Source organism: Setaria italica, chromosome VIII (assembly GCF_000263155.2).
Source record: "Setaria italica strain Yugu1 chromosome VIII, Setaria_italica_v2.0, whole genome shotgun sequence".
Lineage (NCBI taxonomy): Eukaryota > Viridiplantae > Streptophyta > Magnoliopsida > Poales > Poaceae > Setaria > Setaria italica.
Window position 1 is genome coordinate 2474380 of NC_028457.1, and position 19389 is coordinate 2493768.

Genomic DNA, 19389 nt, shown 5'->3' on the forward strand with positions numbered 1-19389 from the left:
CCACCGGTGTCGCCCACGCCCAGGCCCAGTGTCACAGAATCGCAGGCTCGCATCTGCAGATCTGCTCCGCCCTCCCCTGTCTTTCCCGGCCGGGCGCCGTCGGACACCACCCCACCAGGCCACCAAACCCAACGCCGGCGGGCATGTGCACCGCTCCGCTCCCCCATCACGCGCACGAATACAGGCGACGCGCTACGGACACCGCGGCCAATGATTGGGCATTCTTTGCGCTTCCCCCGCGCATGTGCGCCAGGGGGGGACACAACAATGCAACAGTTAATCAGGGTAGGTGCGCCACCAGACGCCGCAGCTACGCGCCGTCCATCTTTGACCGCCGCAGCCTCGCCGCCGGCGACGTGTGTGCCACCGTCGTTGAGCAGGCTGCAGGCATTCAGGGGGAACGATTCGCGAAGGAGAATGTCTCTATCTGACAACCGCGAACGTGTAAAGAGAGGACTAGAGAAAGCTGTGGGGGAGAAAACAGAGTGGAGTGCATGGCATAACCAAGCAACCGAATGTGGACATGTATGTATGGAGCATGTTGGGATGATCAAAAGAAAGCTGCTTTTCTTTCTTTTTCCACCTTGTGTTAGTTTCCTTCCTGTACAAGATCATTTCATTTGCCAATTTTTCATTATCATGAGTTCATGATTCCTGGTATCATCTGTTTCTCCTGTGTTTAATCCCTACTGAAATATTTACAAAAAGAAAAGCAAAAACTCGAGAAGTCAATTCTGTTCTAAATACACCAAAAAAGGAGCGAAGAAAGTAACAGCGAACTATGGAGGGGGAAAAAAGAGCTGAGAAAAAGAGAAACAAATGTGACCCAAAACTGTCCGGTTCTCGCCGGCGGACAAGACGTCACCGCCCGAAGAGCGCCCCGACGAAGCCGAGGCACCCCTCGAGGAGGCGGCAGAGCGGGCCGCGCCTCCGCCGCAGCCTGGCCTTCTCCTCCCGCGCAGCCGGCGTCAGCTGGAGGTACGCGTACGCCGCGTGCTTCACCAGCGGGTGCCGGATCATGTGCACGTCCCCGCAGCTGCCCGTGGCCTCGTCGGGGGAGCTCGCCGCCTGCTGCTTCGCGTACTCGGGCGACGACATGATGTCCCGCAGGCTCGTGTACGACCCCCGCGGACCGCCGCCGCCGGCGCCGCCGTTGACGCCGTGGCCGTTCGGTATCTCGATCTCCGGAGGCGCCCACCGGCGACGCATACCGGTGACGCGCTTCACGGGGCGCCAGTGCCGGAACTCGAAGTCGCCGCCGCCGCCGCTGGTGCCGAGCGGCGACCGGAGCCTCTGCCGCTGCCGCAGCGGCGACTCCACCACCGCCGTCACCATGGATGGCGCGATCGCCAGGACGAGATGGATGAATCGGATTGAGCAGCTCAACGGAGCCGGGGGAGCTCGTCGAGGTGGAGGGGAGAAGACTTCTGATTGGGGGAGAGAGAAAGAGTCCACCACGAACTTAAACGTGCAGTTTGAAACATGGCGAAATGTTCGCGGGGTGGGCCCACAAGGCAGTTGGAGGCATTTTTTAGAGAGAGAGAAAAAAACAGAGAGAAATCCGGGGAAACAGGAATGGAATTTTCCGACGCGCCGCTCGACGTGAGCGGCGATGCTGGGTGGTGGGACCCACAATAATTGTTGGGTGCCACGTCAGCACGGCCACGGCTAGTTGTGTTTCTCCTCTGGTTGTTTTTTGCCTCTTCCTTTTTTACAATCCTTGGTTGATCAAGTAAAATGGATTTTTTTTGGAAGGGGTAAAAGGGATTCCAAATAAATAAAAGGAGTTTGTCATTCTAAATATTGGAGCATTTGGAGATGTATTGCTGCAACCATAAAAACTGAGTTGCAAAACAAATTTACCTACCCTCTAATATTATTTGTGGCGTACGTCAGAGGGTCAACACTATTGCTGATGATGCTATTTCAGAAAACTTTCTGTAAATGTCCATCGAAAGCACGGTGACTTCTTAGAGGAATGTACAATATTGATTTGCTAACAATGGCGTTAGCTGTACTTGTAAAACCCACGTCATATCTCCTGATTTGATCAGCTTAACTTTGAGCAAGCCGGCGTCATATATAAACGACGTTGGTCAGCTTAATTTTGAGCAAGCCGGCGTCATATATAAACGAACGGAGGTAGTGTGTTTTAGTTAGAAAAATATTTGTGGACAATATCCACAAAAGCAATATAGACATTTTCTTTTTTTTAGGGTCAACGGGGGAGCAGCCCCACTTGAATTTCATTTCCGGGACCTGTTGGAGGCCAAAACCTTGTACATCTTTTGCAGTTCAGAAATAGAAATAAAATGGGTGCAGCAGTTTCTACCTATGTTGTTTACATTGAAGAAAACACAGTACCCAGGATTCAGCAACTACTTGGTCTGTCGGTGGGAACCTATGACTCCAGAAGCGTGAAAACAGTCATAATGCTTCGCGGGATTGTTGTCGGACGAGGAATAGTCCATAGAGTTTGGACGGCAGAGCCTGAAGTGTCGATGCCTCGGATCTGAGATGCAAAAGGGCAGCGGAAGATGATATGGTTGCACTCTTCTATTACTTGGTCGCACATGACGGGTCGTCAAAAACATGTTTCTTCACTAGGTTGGCACGGCACTGGATGCGCTCTTGGACCAGCAGCCAGGCGAAGAATTGGATGCGGGGTGGAGAACGCTTACCCTAGACGAATTTGGCGAAAGCACAGAGAGGGGCGCTGGTGGACGACATAAGCTTGTTGTAGACTGCTTCGGAGCGCAGCACATCCCTTTTATCAGCTAGAGGGGAACTGCGATGGTCTGCCCCCTCTCTGAGCGAAACTTGTGCAAGCAGGCTGCTAACCTTCTCCAATTCTGTGATTTGTGATGGCCGCGCGTGAGATCCGGGGAATGAGGTGCTGGTCAATCCCCTCTTGAACTACCTGGGCCACTGAGACATCCACATTGGTGGCGTGCGTGTGGAGCAGAGTGAATAGCTTGCATAGCCTGCTAGAAGAGAGTCACCGATCCATCCAGAAGCTTGTTGATTTCCCATCAAAGACTTCGCAGACGGTGATGGCGTGGTAAATCGGTAACAGTTCCTCCAGGTCTTGCTAGTGGGCGCCCACAATGTTGCCGTGCAGGGTCACTAGGTTGATTTGGCTTCTGACCTAGGCTGCCCACACCGAGTCCCCTGGATGGTTGAGCCGATGAAGAAGCTAGAGGAGGCTTTTGTTTTGGGTTGCCAGGTCCTTAGATCCCTAGGCCGACCTGATCTTTTGATTGGCATGCAAGTTCCCACGCGATGAGGCATTGAGCACCACTGACAGTTTCGTTGCCAGACCACAGGAAGCTCCAACTCGACGGTTAAGAGCATCCAGCGTCCCTTGCGGCAGTAGGAGGATGGACATCGCGTAGGTCAACTGGCTGTCCATGATACTGTTCACTAGCACCGTGCGCCCCATTTGATTGAGTCCATCATGTAGGTCAACTGGCTGTCCATGATGCTGTTCACTAGCACCGTGCACCCCATTCGATTGAGCAGAGAGGCGCGCCATCCGCTGAGGTACTTGTCTGACTTGACGATCAGTGGGGTGAATGCGGAGAGGCGGAGCTTCTCGCTGCGGGAGCCCCCAAATACGTTTGGGGGAAGCCGCCTATTTGGCACCCAAGGATTTCTTGTAGTGCCGTCACCGTTGCGCTTGGCTGTGCATCGGCACCATGGTGCTTTTGTTGTAGTTGATATGGAGCCCTGCGGTTGCAGAGAAGCGATCCAGCACTTCCTTCAATGCTCGTAGCCCTGCCTGGCGAATAGTCCTTCTCTATCCTTGAGTTAACTGAAAAGGAAAAGGAAATGGTTAATTGTTTAGTTCGTAATGAAAAGAAAATGGTTAATTGTTTAGTTCGTAATGCGACGGTGACTTGGCGAAGAGTCCTTCTCTATCCTTGAGTTGTCCTTGATCGAGTAAAATATTTTTTTTTAAAAAAAAAACTAAACGGAGATATGTGTTTCGATCCATTCTTCAATGTCAATTGCAATTGTTTAATATTGAGACCATCGGGGTGTAAGTAAAATAGCCAGCGTTATCGAACACTCAAAACACAAAAAGTTTTTTTTTGTCAATTGTAATATAATTTTCTGCATTCTATACTGGAGGATAAGCAACAATTGTTGATGTACTTATGAAACTTCCCGTAAAACTTCATTGAGTCTAATACAATGTTGCTGAGCTGTTTGGTGTGTCAACTGTACTTGCAAAAACCACAAAACATTTCCTCTTCTGAAGTATCATAATGGTGGAAAATGGCGCTGGTCGGTATTCACGCAAGCGGCATATATTTTCCTCAAAAGAAAGCGATGCCCACATGGACAAGAAAAAAAAAAGAAAGAAAGATCAGAACTGTTGGCTGCACGGACACAGTACTCCCTCTATGAAGACAATGAATGGCTACATTGTACAACAAGGCAACAAGCAACTTCAAACGGCTTCCGTAGGATCAAACACAAATGATTTAATTTGTTTGCAGTTGGTGATGACTAACCATGTGGTTCAGGGTTTTCGGAAAAAAAAACCATGTGATTCGGGAAAAAAACACAATACTACACATGTATCCAACTCGGCATTTTTTTTTTTGGAAACTTTGATACACTGCCACTTCATGTGGATAGATGAAGTATGCATAATCAATCATTTAAGGCTATTGCCAAATTTGATGCTGGAGACAAGCCAAACTAGCTTATAGTTGCACATAAGATTTCAAAATATCGGAGTAGTGGACAATGTATGTGGTCGATATATGTTAACAGGCTACACATTTTTCCCTTGGAAGAAAGCGATAGCCATGACCACGATGTAGCAGTAGCACTTAACTAAATGCACTCCCGTTTGGAGGCTTAATTGAGAAGCCAAACTTGGTGTGCTTATCTTTCAGAATTGGTATTTATTAATGGATCTTAAGGATGAAAGGCAAGTGATTTATTAGCTTGTTATTCGTACTATGTGGACCAGCTTTGATTGGTGATATTTGCACCAAACCAAAGGTTCTCCTTTTTTTTAGATCAGTGTCTTGGATGATCAGGTGCATGGAAATATTAAATAAAATAATTGCAGCTTACTCCAATCTTTACGTATGCGGTTTGAGGGAGGCTGCACATGAGGATGAGTGTTAGAGTATAAGTGAATTGACCACTTCTCTCCATCAGCTTAAGTTGAACTGATTGGTGCGTACAATCAGTTCACGTACTTACAACAGTGGATACACACGTCGGCATCGTTATATTGGTCGGCCATTCGGGGGGAATTCAGACGGTTTCTTCGTAAAAAAGCGACCAACATTTTTGCAGTAGAAGCGGATCTTTCCAAAAGAAAGAGCTGCCCGCACTGACATCTTTTGAATATGCGGCGAGAGCGGGAGGCACCGATATGGGAGGGAAGCCTTGTCTGTAGCTAGCACAAGCGGGCAAGGAGACGACAAACCCTATCTTTTCCTTGCTCTCTATCCACGGCCTGGCCTCCACCTCATTGTGAAGATGAGCAGAGGCGGCAGCTGAGACGACGGACACAACAGTCAGAGGCCACAGTTACAGTCACGGTCACTCGGTGACTCACTTGGATAGCAGTGAAGAGTCACAGTCTCACAACGTTGAGACAGCGCGTGAAGGATAGGAGGTCACGGAGCAAGCGACGAAGCTGGAGCCTGGAGACACTGCGCCGCCATGGCCGTCGTCATCGGCTCCGGGAGCCCCAGTCGCCGGTCGGGAGAGGTGGGCCGTGGCAGGCTCGTGCGCATGGGCCTGACGGGTAGGCCGTTCTGTCTGCCCAGCAATTCCCTCTCAAAAGTATCGTGTGCCGGCCCACCTGTAGCCCATGGTCGTTGCTACCCCGTTTCCACTGGACCGTTGCCAGTGGGCCCGGGAAGTTCTCTGATAAATACTCCCGGGCCCACTGGCAAACTCTGAATGAAAAGAAATTGAGAATGTCCTAGTCAATGGATAAGATTTCAAACTCTGAAGAGTTTTTGTGATAATTTGGTGCAGTAGCTTACGTAGTTGACGAAATTTACTGGAAAAATAAATCTATCCAGACCACAGGTCATTTTTAACCAGAAAAGGGAGAAAACTGTACAAAGGAATTGAAATTCAGCTAGTTTAGCTCCTTGACATCTCCGAAACGAGTAACGAACAAAAGACACCATCTTGACGCGGATCCAGGGGCAAAACTGGAAAACGCAACAACCTGAGTCCTGAGCGCTGAGGTCCTCGTCCTCTCCCCCCACCAATCAACCGCCACCGCAATTGGTTGCGCCGCCTCACCATCACCGGCGACCTCACCGGAGTCACCGCTGCTGGGCGAGCCGGAGCTACCCGAGCCTCATCCCATTGAGTCCTATCCCGTCGAGAGCCCCGTCCCTTCCCTCCTCTTCCTCATCGTCCGGGCTTCGATCGATTTCTTCTGTTGCCGGTAGGTAACCCGAGCTTTGCTTGCACGGATTGTCCTATGATTTCGATTCGTTCCTGGGAATCTTTTGGTTTCTATTTGCTAGTTCGATTCGTGAGCAATCGAACCCGAATATTCCTTTCTCTCCATGCGGTTAGCTGTGGGTTCGCTGGCTGCTAATCCCAAATCCAACCATCCATGATTGGGTTAGGTTCTTCTTCAGCGCGCAAGAATCAATCTTGGAGGTGTATGCTCCCATGAAATCCAATAGGAGCAGCGGCGGTGTGTGCCCCGCGAAATCTGACAAGAACATCAGCGGCGTATGCCCTGTCACCGGGAAGAATCACGGTGCTGAGGAGCAGGGCAGCACGGGCAATGCTGAAGGGAAGAGCTCCGATCCCCGATTGGTGCCGGCGAAGTGCCCGTTCGGCTACGACTCCGGCACTTTTAAGTTGGGTCCGCTCAGCTGCATGATCTGCCAGGCACTGCTCCACGAATGCAGCAGATGCAAGCCCTGCTCCCATAAGTTCTGCAAGTGCGTCTTGTGCTTTTCATCCATATAATTAAACACATATTGTATTCCTTTCCTTATCTGAAACTAGTCTTTCACTGGATTTCGTTGCAGGGCTTGTGTATCGCGTTTTAAGGACTGCCCGTTGTGTGGTGCTGATATAGAGGGCATTGAACCTGATTCTGAACTTCAGGCCCTTGTCAATCGCTTCATTGATGGACATGCCCGAATCAAAAGATCACATGCCTCAGGGGATGTGGAAGTATTGGGTGGCAAGAACAAGGTCATTTATGAGGATGTTTCAATGGAGAGAGGAGCCTTTCTGGTGCAGCAAGCTATGAGGGTCAGTGATTAAATTAATTGCATTTACATCTTAATATGAGCTCTTAACCTGCCAAATTCTAGTAGCTAATTATTCTTCGGTCTGTACTCTGTACTACTGTCTTTTGATGATTGTGATGTTTCAACATGCATGTAACTTCTACATTTCCAGGCCTTCCGTGCTCAGAACATTGGAAGTGCAAAGTCAAGGCTTAGTATGTGTGCAGAAGACATCAGGGAGGAGTTGAAATCTTCAGAAGATAATCTAGACCTGCGTTCTCAGCTTGGAGCTGTTTTAGGAATGCTTGGGGATTGCTGGTATAGCCCAGTCTCGACTATGTTACTCCTAAATTCCCACTTTGGCAAACTAAGCATACTACTGGCAGGAACCCAGCGAAATATGAATGCATTGTTTGTTCAACCCAGTAAATCTTTACCAATTGTTAGCTTTATGTGTATATAAATGTGCGATTATATTTTCGGATATCGAACACTCTAAAAGAGGCAACTTTGACTACTAAATTTCTTGGAAAATATGTTCGGACAAATTGTGAAATATTGTACAGTGAAAGTATTTTGGTCACTGAACCAAGTGCCCCCTGTCACTTGGTTAATCTAAATATATTTGCTCATGTTACCACTAAGTTTGTGCACCATGTCCAAAAGGATATAATTTGTATACAATAAATAATGTTCTGGAATTTGGAGGTCCAGTGCTTTCACTCCCAAGAGTAAAGGCCCATTCTAGTCCTGCAGGCTCATTCCAGTCTTAGACAGTAATGAGACACTGCAAGGTTTGTTAACTTTCCACTGATTTTGGGCAAAAATCTAGTTTAGATAACAGTCCTTATGAACGTACTGGAATGTGAACTTTCTTTTTTCTGAGGTCCATCATTATAAGGCAGCATCCGCAAATCAACAGGAGCTTTCCTGTGGCATTAATATTGATACTATAAATGTATCAAGCTAGGTTCTCGCAAATAAATACTCCCTCCGTTCTTAAATATATGACGTTTGGGACAAGCAAATTAGTTCATTTTTGAACTAACTAGCTTGTCCTAAACATCATATATTTAAGGATGGAGGTAGTAATAGCTTGTGGAATTAATACTGATACTGTAGTAAAGAAATGAACAGTCTCATAAGGCTTTTGTTGTTCCCTCCAGGCTTTCACTAAATGCTGCATCTTTCACTAGGCTTTCACTAAATACTGCATCTTTCACTAAATACTGATACTGTCTGCTTTTGGATATTTTTTCTTATCAATCTGTTATAACAGTCAACCACAAATTCATCTGAATGGGGTTGTACTTGTTTTAGTATGTTTATTACACATCCACCCTCTTTATAACTGTTTTCCAATTGTTTCTTTTACTTAGTTTGTTGATCGCTGAACTCACTGCACACTGTATCCTTACAACTGTACCATGTTTTCAGTCGGACCTTGGGAGATTCTCCTTCAGCAATCACTTACTATGAAGAAAGTGCTGAGTTCCTCTCGAAATTGCCCGTAAAGGACCTTGAGGTTGTATTCATTTTTACTATGAGCGTGATAGCATGGAAAATTCATTTTGTTAATTTTGGTTATACATCCATCTACAGTTGGTGCATACTCTCTCAGTTTCACTAAATAAAATTGGCGACCTTCGGTACTATGATGGGAACCTGCAATCTGCACGAAGTTATTATGCCCGTTCATTGGATGTTCGCAGAAATTCAGTGAAAGAGCACTCAGCAGTGGCCTCCCAGGTAATTTCTATGCTATCAGTTATGATTAAGCATAAATTTATAAAGATAATTATTTCTTGATCTTAAACAGAAATGGAAGGAACATTATGCATACTTCCCTTTTGTCCCTTCTCGTGGGAAAAGGTATAACTGGGGTTTTAAAATCTTCTGGGAAAAATAAAAATACAGTGCCAGCCATTTCTTGGTGAAACTGTTTTTTGTTTTAGTGTTTGGTACAGCTTCATTAAAAGCTGCTGCAGAAGCCGGTGAATAAGTTGTACCAAACGGCCCCTTCATTTGTTTTTAAAATCAGTGATTGGTACCCCACATATTAGTGCTTGTATGGTATAACTGGGGTATACATGAGGCAATTATGTGGCCTAACTGCTTATTACACGGTAAAAGGTAGGGGCATCCATAGATTATGTGGCCTAGTCATCCCTCATTCCCTTTTGTGCTTGACCTTTTGGTGTTGAACACTTGAACTACACTAAGTGGAGGCAGAGGCAGCTCTTGTCATATTGGGCAAGTACACCCTCTTGTCAGAATGGCATGATGGTCCACACCATGTGCACCAGCATGGATAACCTCTTAAAAGATGATATGAAGAGATGGGGTTGCATCTTCGTACCATGTTCCATGCATCTGTCCAAGGTGATTATATTGATAATTGACTATTACCATCACCTGAACCCTGGCAAATGCTTTGCTCCATGTTGAGGAGCATTTACATATGGAAGTCTGGAACCTGGCAACCTCATGAGTCATGAACACCAATGTTTCAACTGAAACCAGCTGCTAAAAGTGGGCCAAAGTGCCATCCAGGGTTGTTAGGAGATGTCAATAGTGGGTGATTGACATAATAATTGAGCAAGCGAAATTCCACTTGAAGGTGGAGTGCCCGGTTCTTGTTATTATCTTGGAGGAGATTCTTGATGTTGATTGGTCTTTGGCTATTGCGCTTTCTGCATCACGATATCAAGGATTTCAGATGAGATGGAGCTGTACAACCAGTTGAGGGTGACATAGTCAAGTTGCTACCAATGGCTAATGGGTGTGATCAGGATGAGAAATATGCACTGATCTCTAGTTAATTTGTACTATGCTACAAAATAATTGATCGCAAAGAGAAACGGAATAATGATCTGGAAACGTGGGAAAGATAGACTTCTATCTGTACTTCTAAGAGAGTGCAAGCTTCTGTTAGATTACCGCAAACTTTTGTATTTTCTTTAACATATTCTCTTGAGCATATAACTTTTAAATCATTTAAATTCAAGTTGATGAAAGATATGCTTCACTGCAGACATGTTATGAAACTCAGCCTTCCTAGGATCCAAACGTGTCTCCTTATTGTACAAACTGCTGCCCTAGAATGACTATAGTAGATTCCTTTGTGTGCTTGCTTTTGGTATTTTATAGAATGCACACTGCTCTTGTCCAAATTGACCTTTTGGAGTTTTGTTTGAGCAGTCAAGCTTGATTTAGTCCGCTTGGTTTCAATTGTTTCTCTTTGAGCTAAGCTGTTCCATAGAACAGATAGATGATTCATACTGTGGTTTACTTAAGATGCACATGCGATCATTTGATAATTTGACAACTGTTGGATATAGGTAATTGATTTAGCAACTTCTCTTGCAAAAGTTGCGGATGTTGATAGAAACCTTGGGAATGAAAGCACTGCAGTCAAGGGTTTCAAAGAAGCAATTGAATGCCTTGAGAAACTGAAGCTTGGTTCTGAGCAAGCTAGTCTTGAGCAAAGGGTAACTATTTTTTTTATCCCCCATCATGTGTCCTCTCATCCTTGCGCTCTCCCTATGTGTTGCTGTGAGCTAAGCTTGATTCTGTATTTTGCAGCGCCTCTCTGTTTTAGACTTCCTACACAACCAATTAGCAGATAAGTAATGTACAGTGGCATCCTAAAATCATACCCATAAGAAACATATTCAGCATGATGGTGTTGAAGAACTTCAGTATTCATGTATGCATACAGAAGGAATTTCTCTATGGTAATTAGAGGGTATACTTGAAGGCTGGCGACCCAGAATAAGAGCTCTGGCTTGTAAATATATCTTCCATGTGCTGAACATGGAGAGAACTCTTGATGGCTGCCCATATGCGCTGCTGTCCAACCCTCTAGTTTGTTTCCGCAGTTGGGCACTAACCTGAAATGGTGCGGTGCTGAAGATTAAACTTCTCAGAAGTTCCTTGTTCCTAACTCATGTGTGAATGTAATCCCTTTGTATATTGACAATAAGATGAGGGAATACTAATGCATGACCGTTGACCGTTGTGCTTCTTTAGATTCTCCCATATCAAGCTGTTTGCATGTTAGTGGATCAGGAATCTACAAGTTGAGAAACGATCGATGTCTTATAACATTAGTACATTTGGAACAAATGGGTATTTGACCAAAGTCTTGCTTTGCAAAGATCTACAGCTAATGCAAATTTCATTTGTGCGGAACATAAATGGTCTTGTCACTTGCAAGGATATGCTTACAATTTGTTTTTTTTTGTCAGCGGTCAGTGACTTGACTAGTTACCAGCATATCCATTAGATATGCTGCAGGTTCTATTGAACCTGTTGGAACTGAATGATTTTCGTGCTTACTGATGCATCTGTATATCTTCATCTTTTGGGCTTTTGATTCTTCAAAAAAAAAAAACTTTTGAGCTTTTGGTCTGATCAGATAAATCGAAGTGGACAGTAGGAACTGTATTACCAAATGGTGAATAATTTTACTACTGTACTATATATATAACATAAAAAGGGTGTGCCTAAAACAAGCAACATACTTTTTCTTCACAGAAAAAAGAAAAGAAAAGAAAACAAGCAGCAATGCACAGTTTGATTCGGGCTGTTTTCTTTTCCAGTTTGATCAGGAAAATGCCACATTAGTGCTTTCCATGACTATATTCCTCCACTTTATGAAAAGATGGATATATCACACCTAATTAAAGCCTTCCATTCATCATGAAAGGGGAAAACAACTAAAAGAGACAGCCTTTTCTCCTCTAAACCTGCCATGGCCGATCAATGCGCCCAAAACTTGTCATGAGGATATACACACACCATATATAAATGTGACTCCGATTTCTTTAGCTAGTAGTATATATCTTCCTCCCTTTTTTTCTGCTTTTCTGATGCTTTTCCCACATCTCTCCTCTTTTCCTCTTTCTCCTCCAGGCACTTCTTTTGTAGCGTTTGCTTGGCGTTTTTTAATTGCTTTGTGTTCTAATCATGAACACCGTCTTTTGTGTAGCTTTTGGACCAAATATAGGGCGAAGAGACAGGCCAAGGCGGCTTTTGACTGCAAATGCTTCAGGACCAGCAATTTTGACCAAAAGATTTTACCGCCATGGTGGCCATATGCATCTGTTGAAAACTTGAAATGTTTCTCTCCTTAATTCATTTTTTTCATGGATAACTTTTCGTCTCATTGAACATGTTTTAAAATAAAAAAAAAGAAGAACCATTATATTGAATCAAACCGGTGACTAATTATTTCAATTTGGCATGTACATATATATGAAACGATAGCTGAATGAACTGAGAAAATAGAGAGAGGGAGGGAGAGGGAGAGGGGGAGAGAGAGAGATTGATGCATCGGGTAGAGATGGATCGATATGATGACAGCCTACTACTTTGGATCCAGAGTACGTAGCGATCGAGAGAGCAGACAAAGATCGATGGATCACGTACGCAGTTCCCGATGCATCCTGCATCTCGTGGCCGTGCCATGACCCATGCATGACCAGGGGGCCGGAGATCAAGCTAGAGCTAGCTAATATAAACCGCATACATACGTGCATATGAATGTCACTGGTTCGATATCAACAGTTGCATGCGTACTACAAGTGGACCTCCAAAAATACGCGCATGCAGGCGTGCATGATGCACAGCGTAGATCGATGCTGATGAGGTCCACACGACACAAGAGTATGCGCATAGATCAAATGAAACAAGCTGCATGCCACACATATCAATATGCTTCTGATGATGGAGTAAGGGCTAAACCCATAGGGTAATAGATTCTTGGCACACGCCATTGTAAATTTCCTTATACCTTATCTACCATCGATGTGTCTGACATGTGGGCCGTATACTGGTGGTAAATAAGGAATTTTATGGATTGCGTAGTTACCTATCATAAAATCTAAAAAAACACAAAATCGCTTTTTGAACCATTGGATTAAAATCTAAAAAGAACCAAATCCATGGGCGCCTCTCCTTATAAATCTGCACGGTTCTCCATTCCGTACCTCCAATGCAGTATTGCTGCCACTAACTACCCTTTCCCCACCTCGCATCGTTACGTCGCTACCTATTTGGCCTCCCTTCGCCCCCATAGATCTTCCCCACCATCGACTAAAAGGCTTCTTACCCATCTCTGACGAGAAAGCCGTGCCCTACCACCCCTCCTCTGTTTTCGCGATTTCCGCCATCAAATCTGTGGCTGAAGACCACCACAACCCATATATCTTTGACAGCTTGTTTGTCTTTTATCCTCGCCACCATCACCGCCGCCACCCCTTGTGTCATCCGCTTCTTTGACAAGGCCACCTCTACCCCTGGCGTTCCCAAAGCTCCGAACATTCCACCTTGAATCCTTACCAGAGAAGATGACAACTTCGCTGGAGAAGCTTTTCAATTGGTAAGCAAAATCTCTACACATATCTCGCGGCTAGAAATCCAATTGATATTCCCTAGATAGATGAATTTCAAAGTCTATAATGTATTGTGGCTGAATTTCTCCAAATCATCAACAAGCAACTTGCTATGTAAGAGATCAAGAAAACACTTTTTTTTTCTCACTCCATATATAGAAAGTGCCTCCTATGCTCTAGTTTTTTCGAGATATATTTTTTAATGTATGTGTCCATATGCTCATCCTGGTCTGTCATAGAGTCTCAATATTTATTTACATCCAATGGTGTCGACCATACAGGAGATTAGTTTCAATTATATCAATGGAGTAGGGTTTACTATATTGTAAATTCTTATAAAGGATATATAGAATGTACTCTACATCCTTCTAAGTAATAAGCTATAGTCCTAAAAAATGGAAATGCAAATGCCCCAAAATGTGCTTGTAAAAAGAACCTTTGCTATGTGCATACACATGGAAATGATGTTTTCTTTATACATGTGGCGCCACATCATCTTTTCCATGTATATCTAGTTCCTGAGGTTGAGTGCAAGGGAGGGAGAGGAATATGAGTGCGTGTGCATGGCTTTTCCCTCCACATGCACTGCACGCTTCACAAACACAAGCGCGAGACACACCACCAGCCAGCTAGTTTGTCTTGCCTTTCTTGGGCCCTAACCTACACAAAAGCAAGAGAACATCACCAAATAAAACTAGGTCACCCAACTCACATAATTCTTATATATAAGTTTTTATATATGGGTCGCCAATATGCCACCGATATCTCAATGACATGTGGGCCAGGGATCGGATCCGCACTTTAGCCTTGTGTAGTAGTGACGTGCTCCATATCATAGAACATGCTCTTTCTCAGTTTCATCCTGTTGGTTTTTCTTATAGAAGAGATGTAACTGGAGTAGTATAATATGCAGGTGTGTGTAACCAAGAGACACCTTCACTGATCCACTTGACTACTAAAAGGGGTCGTCAGAGGTCGCAAGAGGATCCAGCCTTGCCACTGCCAGGCACTTGTGTTGCGCCCGCACGTTGCTTGCAAATTGCAGAGGAGATCTCGGCAAGCAAGCGCAGGATGCGCGCCGGCGGCTGCGCGGTGCAGCAGGCGCTGGCCGCGGAGGCGGCGGCGGTGGTGAGACAGGCCGTGGCCCTGGCCGGGCGGCGCGGCCACGCGCAGGTGACCCCGCTGCACGTCGCCAGCGCCATGCTCTCGGCGGCGGGGCTCCTCCGCGCCGCCTGCCTCCGCTCCCATTCCCACCCGCTCCAGTGCAAGGCCCTCGAGCTCTGCTTCAACGTCGCGCTCAACCGCCTCCCCACCGCCGGCCCCGCCACCGCCGTCATGTTCCACCACCGCCACCACCAGGGTGGGCACCACCACTCGCCCGTGCTGTCCAACGCGCTCGTCGCCGCGTTCAAGCGCGCGCAGGCTCACCAGCGCCGGGGCACCGTGGAGGGCGGCCAGCCGCCGCCGCAGCCGCAGCCGGCGCTCGCCGCCGGCTCCAAGGTTGAGATCGAGCAGCTCATCATCTCCATCCTCGACGACCCCAGCGTCAGCCGCGTCATGCGCGAGGCCGGCTTCTCCAGCTCCCAGGTCAAGGCCAACGTCGAGAAGGCCGTCTCGTCGCCGGAACGTCACCCGAACACGACGACCAGCCACGCGGCGACGGGCTCTCCGCCAGGTTCCGGCCACGCGAGGCGCCCCAACGCCGACGACGACGCCATGCGCGTGCTCGACTGCATGGCGAGCGGGAGCAAGCGGTGCGTGGTCGTCGTCGGCGAGAGCGCGGCCACCGCGGAGGTGGTGGTGAAGGCGGTGATGGACAGGGTGAGCAAAGGCGAGCTGCAGCAGCGGCACGAGCGGCTCAAGAACCTCCAGTTCGTGCCCCTCCCGGCGGCGTCGTTCCAGAGGATGACGAGGGAGGAGGTGGAGGCCATGGCCGGCGACCTCCGTGCGCTCGTGCGGCAGGGCTGCGCCGCCGGGAAGGGAGTCGTTCTCGTCCTCGAGGACCTCGCGTACGCCGCTGAGGCGTGGGCCGCCGCGTCGGAGCGGAGAAGGTGTGGCGGCCGTGAGCCTGGCCAGTGCTACTGCCCCGTCGAGCACGCCGTCATGGAAGTGAGCAGCTTGGTGTCCGCCGCCGGCGGTGGCAGTGGCAGAGGCCTCGACAGGTTCTGGCTTCTAGGGTCCGGGAACAGCCATGCTTACATGAAGTGCAGGGCAGGACAGCCATCTCTCGAGGCCGTCTGGGAGCTACACCCAGTCGTCGTGCCAGACGGCAGCCTCGCGCTGAGCCTCAGCTGTGACAGGTGATTAAAATCAATTGATACTAATTGTCACCTGCTAGTTTGATCATCATGATATAAAATTGCATCAGGTTGTCGAATGCAGCTATTTGTTTACTTTTTTAGAAAATAGATTTGTCTCCTACCTCTGCAACCGCACACAATCAAGTTCTTACAGCAAATTCAGCTTAAAAGCTTGTCACTAAATGAAAATAAAAGTAGCTATTTGTTTACTAGATGATTAACGTGTGTCAATGCTGGATTTGTTTATCTTTTTTGTTCTTCCAGTGATGCTGAACAACTGGCAAGTCAAGAAAGATCAAGGAGGCCATGGCCCTTTGTTAACAATGGCGCTGCAGCCGGTGAGAGCGAGCCAACTTCCTCCTGTGCCGCGACGATGACAACGCCTAGCGTACCGCCATGGCTTCACCGCTACCAAGAACCAGATATGAACAGACTAGGCAACCGCAGCACCAGTTTGCAGGTACATTTGCGAGCTGAAGAAAGTTTAGTTTGAGGGGGCCAATCCAACAAAAAACATGTTTAAGCAACTTATTAGTAGGAGGGGGCTATGTTAGTATCTAATTGGAATTTAGGTAGCAAAATCAAGCATTTTAGAGTGTTTGCCATCTTTGTTTTGATAATTTGATTAGTGTGTTTATAAAGTTTAGAAATTTAGAACTTAACAACTTCGTTTCTAAAAATGAAATACCAGCTTTCTTCTGTGCAGCTGCCAGATTGGAACCCCAACTATGGATTAGCAGCACACCACACCTCGGAGCTCACACTGAGCTTTTCCTCACCGGCTACTAACTCTCCAGACACTTCTTCCATTTCTGGCTTTGCCCCAAGCTTCATCAATGCGAACCTGATGATGAGCTCCAAGCCATGGCAATTCAAGCTGATGCAACCTTGGCCAAACCATCAACATGATGATCCATTGGCCAAGTCGTATGACCATCAACCATTGCATGCAAACCCTAGTCCAGAATCTTACTCAGTGTCCAACTCATCAGTAAGTGGCTCAGCGGAGTCGCCAAAATTCATGGAGCTCACCGCTGAGAATCTAAAAATCCTTTGCAACACGCTCGAGAATCGGGTCCCACGTCACAAGGATGTGGTTGCAGACATTGCCAGTGTTGTGCTCCAATGTCGCTCCGGAATGACAAGGAGGATGAGATGGTGCCAAGAGAAGCCAAGTGCAGTGACATGGTTGATCTTCCAAGGAGGGGACAATGATGGCAAGGAAGTAGTGTCTCAGGAGCTTGCAAGGCTTGTCTTTGGATCCTACAGCAAGTTCACCTCCATCTCACTACCCGAGTTCACCCAGGTTCACACTGATTCCAGCTCTAGCCTGCTCACCCTGAAGAGGCAAAGATCACCGGACACTGGGCATGGCTACCAAAGATTGTATGAAGCGATACTTGAAAACCCTCATCGGGTGATAATGATTGATGGTATCGAGAAACTGGATTATGACTCAGAAATCAGTATAAGAAATGCGATCGCAAATGGAAGAATTAAGGGTTGCAATGGTGATGAGATCAGTTTGGAGGATGCCATTGTAGTACTGAGTTGTGAAGCACTCGATTCAAGGTCTAATGCTTCCTCCCCTCGGCTCAAGCAAAGGGTCATTGATAATGGCGGCAAGGAAGAAAATGGCATGAACATAGAGAATGGGATGGAGTCATCTGGTTTTACCTTGGATTTGAATGCATGTGCTGAGGATGGAGAAGAGGACGGAGTGAGTGTTTCTGATAATATGAGGATCCTCAATATTGTGGATGGTGTGTTCTTCTTCCAATTAGCAGAGGATTTGTGACATTATCTTTCCTTCACTTTATCAAAAAATTAGACTAGAGATCTTAGTTAATTACTTATTTTTCTTTGTATTTTTTCCTTTTCCCCTAGTTTTCTAGCTAATGCTGACTTTAATGGCCTTTTGTAATATATATGTTAATTCTGTGACGAAGCGCCAGACTTATGTGTAGAATTCAGGAGCTAGTTAAGAAATAAAGGAAAAATATGGTTGTCAATGGAAATTACCTTAATTTTATTTTATTTCTGTCAAATTTATTATGTATTACTATTACTAGACCAGCATGTTGGGATTAATTGACTACAATAATGTAGCAATAAGAACACTTAATCATGTAGTAGAGACATTGATTTAGTTGTTAGGTCACTAGTGCGTGGGACACTGATGCCTTGTATATAGACAGAGAGAATAGTTTAATGTTGATGTGGTTTGTGGAAACATGCATTGCAATCACCAGCCACAAATGCTGCAATGTGCTGCTCCCCACAAGGTGGAACGAAACAGATCTTTATATTAGTGTTGCCATGGCATTATTACTACATTCTTATTACTGAAGCTACTAGCTGCCTTTTCAGAGAGAACAGAACCCAAAACACCTTTATTTCAGATAACCATGTAGGATGGAATTGAAGTGCTTACCACGACATCACCCATTTTGACTATTATTCTACCATAGTACATAAATCATTAGAACTTGGGAACAAACTACTAGAACTTAGGTTGGAACTTGGAAACAAACTACTCCCAAGGTAATAACTTGTCCCTGTTAGTAGAGTTACCACTACATCAAACTGGATTTACCTTGGCGGCTAGCAATTATCTTGGCCGGCAAGGCAATTCCGGATTCTGGTAATTTACAACATCTAAAGACCAAAGAGCTAGATCATCCTGACAGAGCGTGGCCAGTGACTTGAGAGTTTGCTTCATCTTCATGTCTGAATATTTTTGGCATTTGTACACTTCCATATGTTAACGTTCCAGAGGATACAAATCAGCACAGTGCTTCTTATTTTCTTGTTTGCTTCTTGGAGAGGGTTCACGTTGATCATGGAGTAGTCACAAAGTTTCTTAATGCTGACAACTGATTGAAGAGAGTTTGAATCAAATTTAATTAATGACGGACCAAAAATCAGAAACCCTTGGACATCCAAGAGGTGATAAATAAAGCAATCTTCAGTTTGCGAGAAAAATGGGTTTGTACGTGCAAACGGTTTTATATTACAGTAGTTGAGGTGGCAGTTTTGCTAGTGTTCAAAACTACAAAAGAGATAAATTAATGATTCGAGAGTTAGTGAGAAGCTACATAAGCTAACCGTGGCCCGTAAAGAGAGACGGAGTTCTGGGCATGAGATAGAGCACCCAACAAACCACCACATGCTTGTCTCTATGTACGTTGACGCAAAAGTTACAGCCATAAAACTTACGGTGAACAAAACAATTCAAACAGTATAGTACTAATTATGTTATCAATATGAATAAAGACTTTGGGGTTGTAGAAAGGAGAAGACACTTTAGAAGGCAAGAGGAGCAATCTTTACTACGCGTATGATCAAAAGGCATATGCTTTTAGTGTATGGTGATGCCATTTGAGAAAAAGAGAGGAGCTCCTTTCTGAGCTTTAGATTTCCAAATCCACATTCCCATCTTAA

At 45.9% G+C, this 19389-nt stretch overlaps 3 protein-coding genes across 4 annotated transcripts; 2 read left to right on the top strand and 1 right to left on the bottom strand.

Moving 5' to 3' along the window:
- Positions 1-547: 547 nt before the first annotated feature.
- LOC101763880 lies at positions 548-1463 on the bottom strand. Its single transcript, XM_004978661.3, has one exon. The coding sequence runs from the start codon at positions 1333-1335 to the stop codon at positions 862-864; it is 474 nt and encodes a 157-aa protein (XP_004978718.1). The 5' UTR covers positions 1336-1463; the 3' UTR covers positions 548-861.
- Positions 1464-6177: 4714 nt separating this feature from the next.
- LOC101764282 (protein NCA1) lies at positions 6178-11359 on the top strand. Its single transcript, XM_004978662.3, has 8 exons — positions 6178-6439; positions 6627-6950; positions 7041-7269; positions 7420-7565; positions 8685-8772; positions 8850-8996; positions 10589-10738; positions 10833-11359. The coding sequence occupies exons 2-8, from the start codon at positions 6673-6675 to the stop codon at positions 10878-10880; spliced, it is 1086 nt and encodes a 361-aa protein (XP_004978719.1). The 5' UTR covers positions 6178-6439; positions 6627-6672; the 3' UTR covers positions 10881-11359.
- Positions 11360-14511: 3152 nt separating this feature from the next.
- Positions 14512-17977, top strand: LOC101764686 (protein SMAX1-LIKE 3). 2 transcript variants are annotated; one of them, XM_004978663.3, is made up of 3 exons: positions 14512-15945; positions 16210-16405; positions 16637-17977. In XM_004978663.3, the coding sequence occupies exons 1-3, from the start codon at positions 14717-14719 to the stop codon at positions 17741-17743; spliced, it is 2532 nt and encodes an 843-aa protein (XP_004978720.1). In that variant the 5' UTR covers positions 14512-14716; the 3' UTR covers positions 17744-17977. The 2 variants fall into 2 exon arrangements, with proteins under 2 accessions (XP_004978720.1, XP_004978721.1); XM_004978664.3 differs by having other exon boundaries at positions 14515-15945; positions 16652-17977.
- The last annotated feature ends 1412 nt before the right edge of the window (positions 17978-19389 follow it).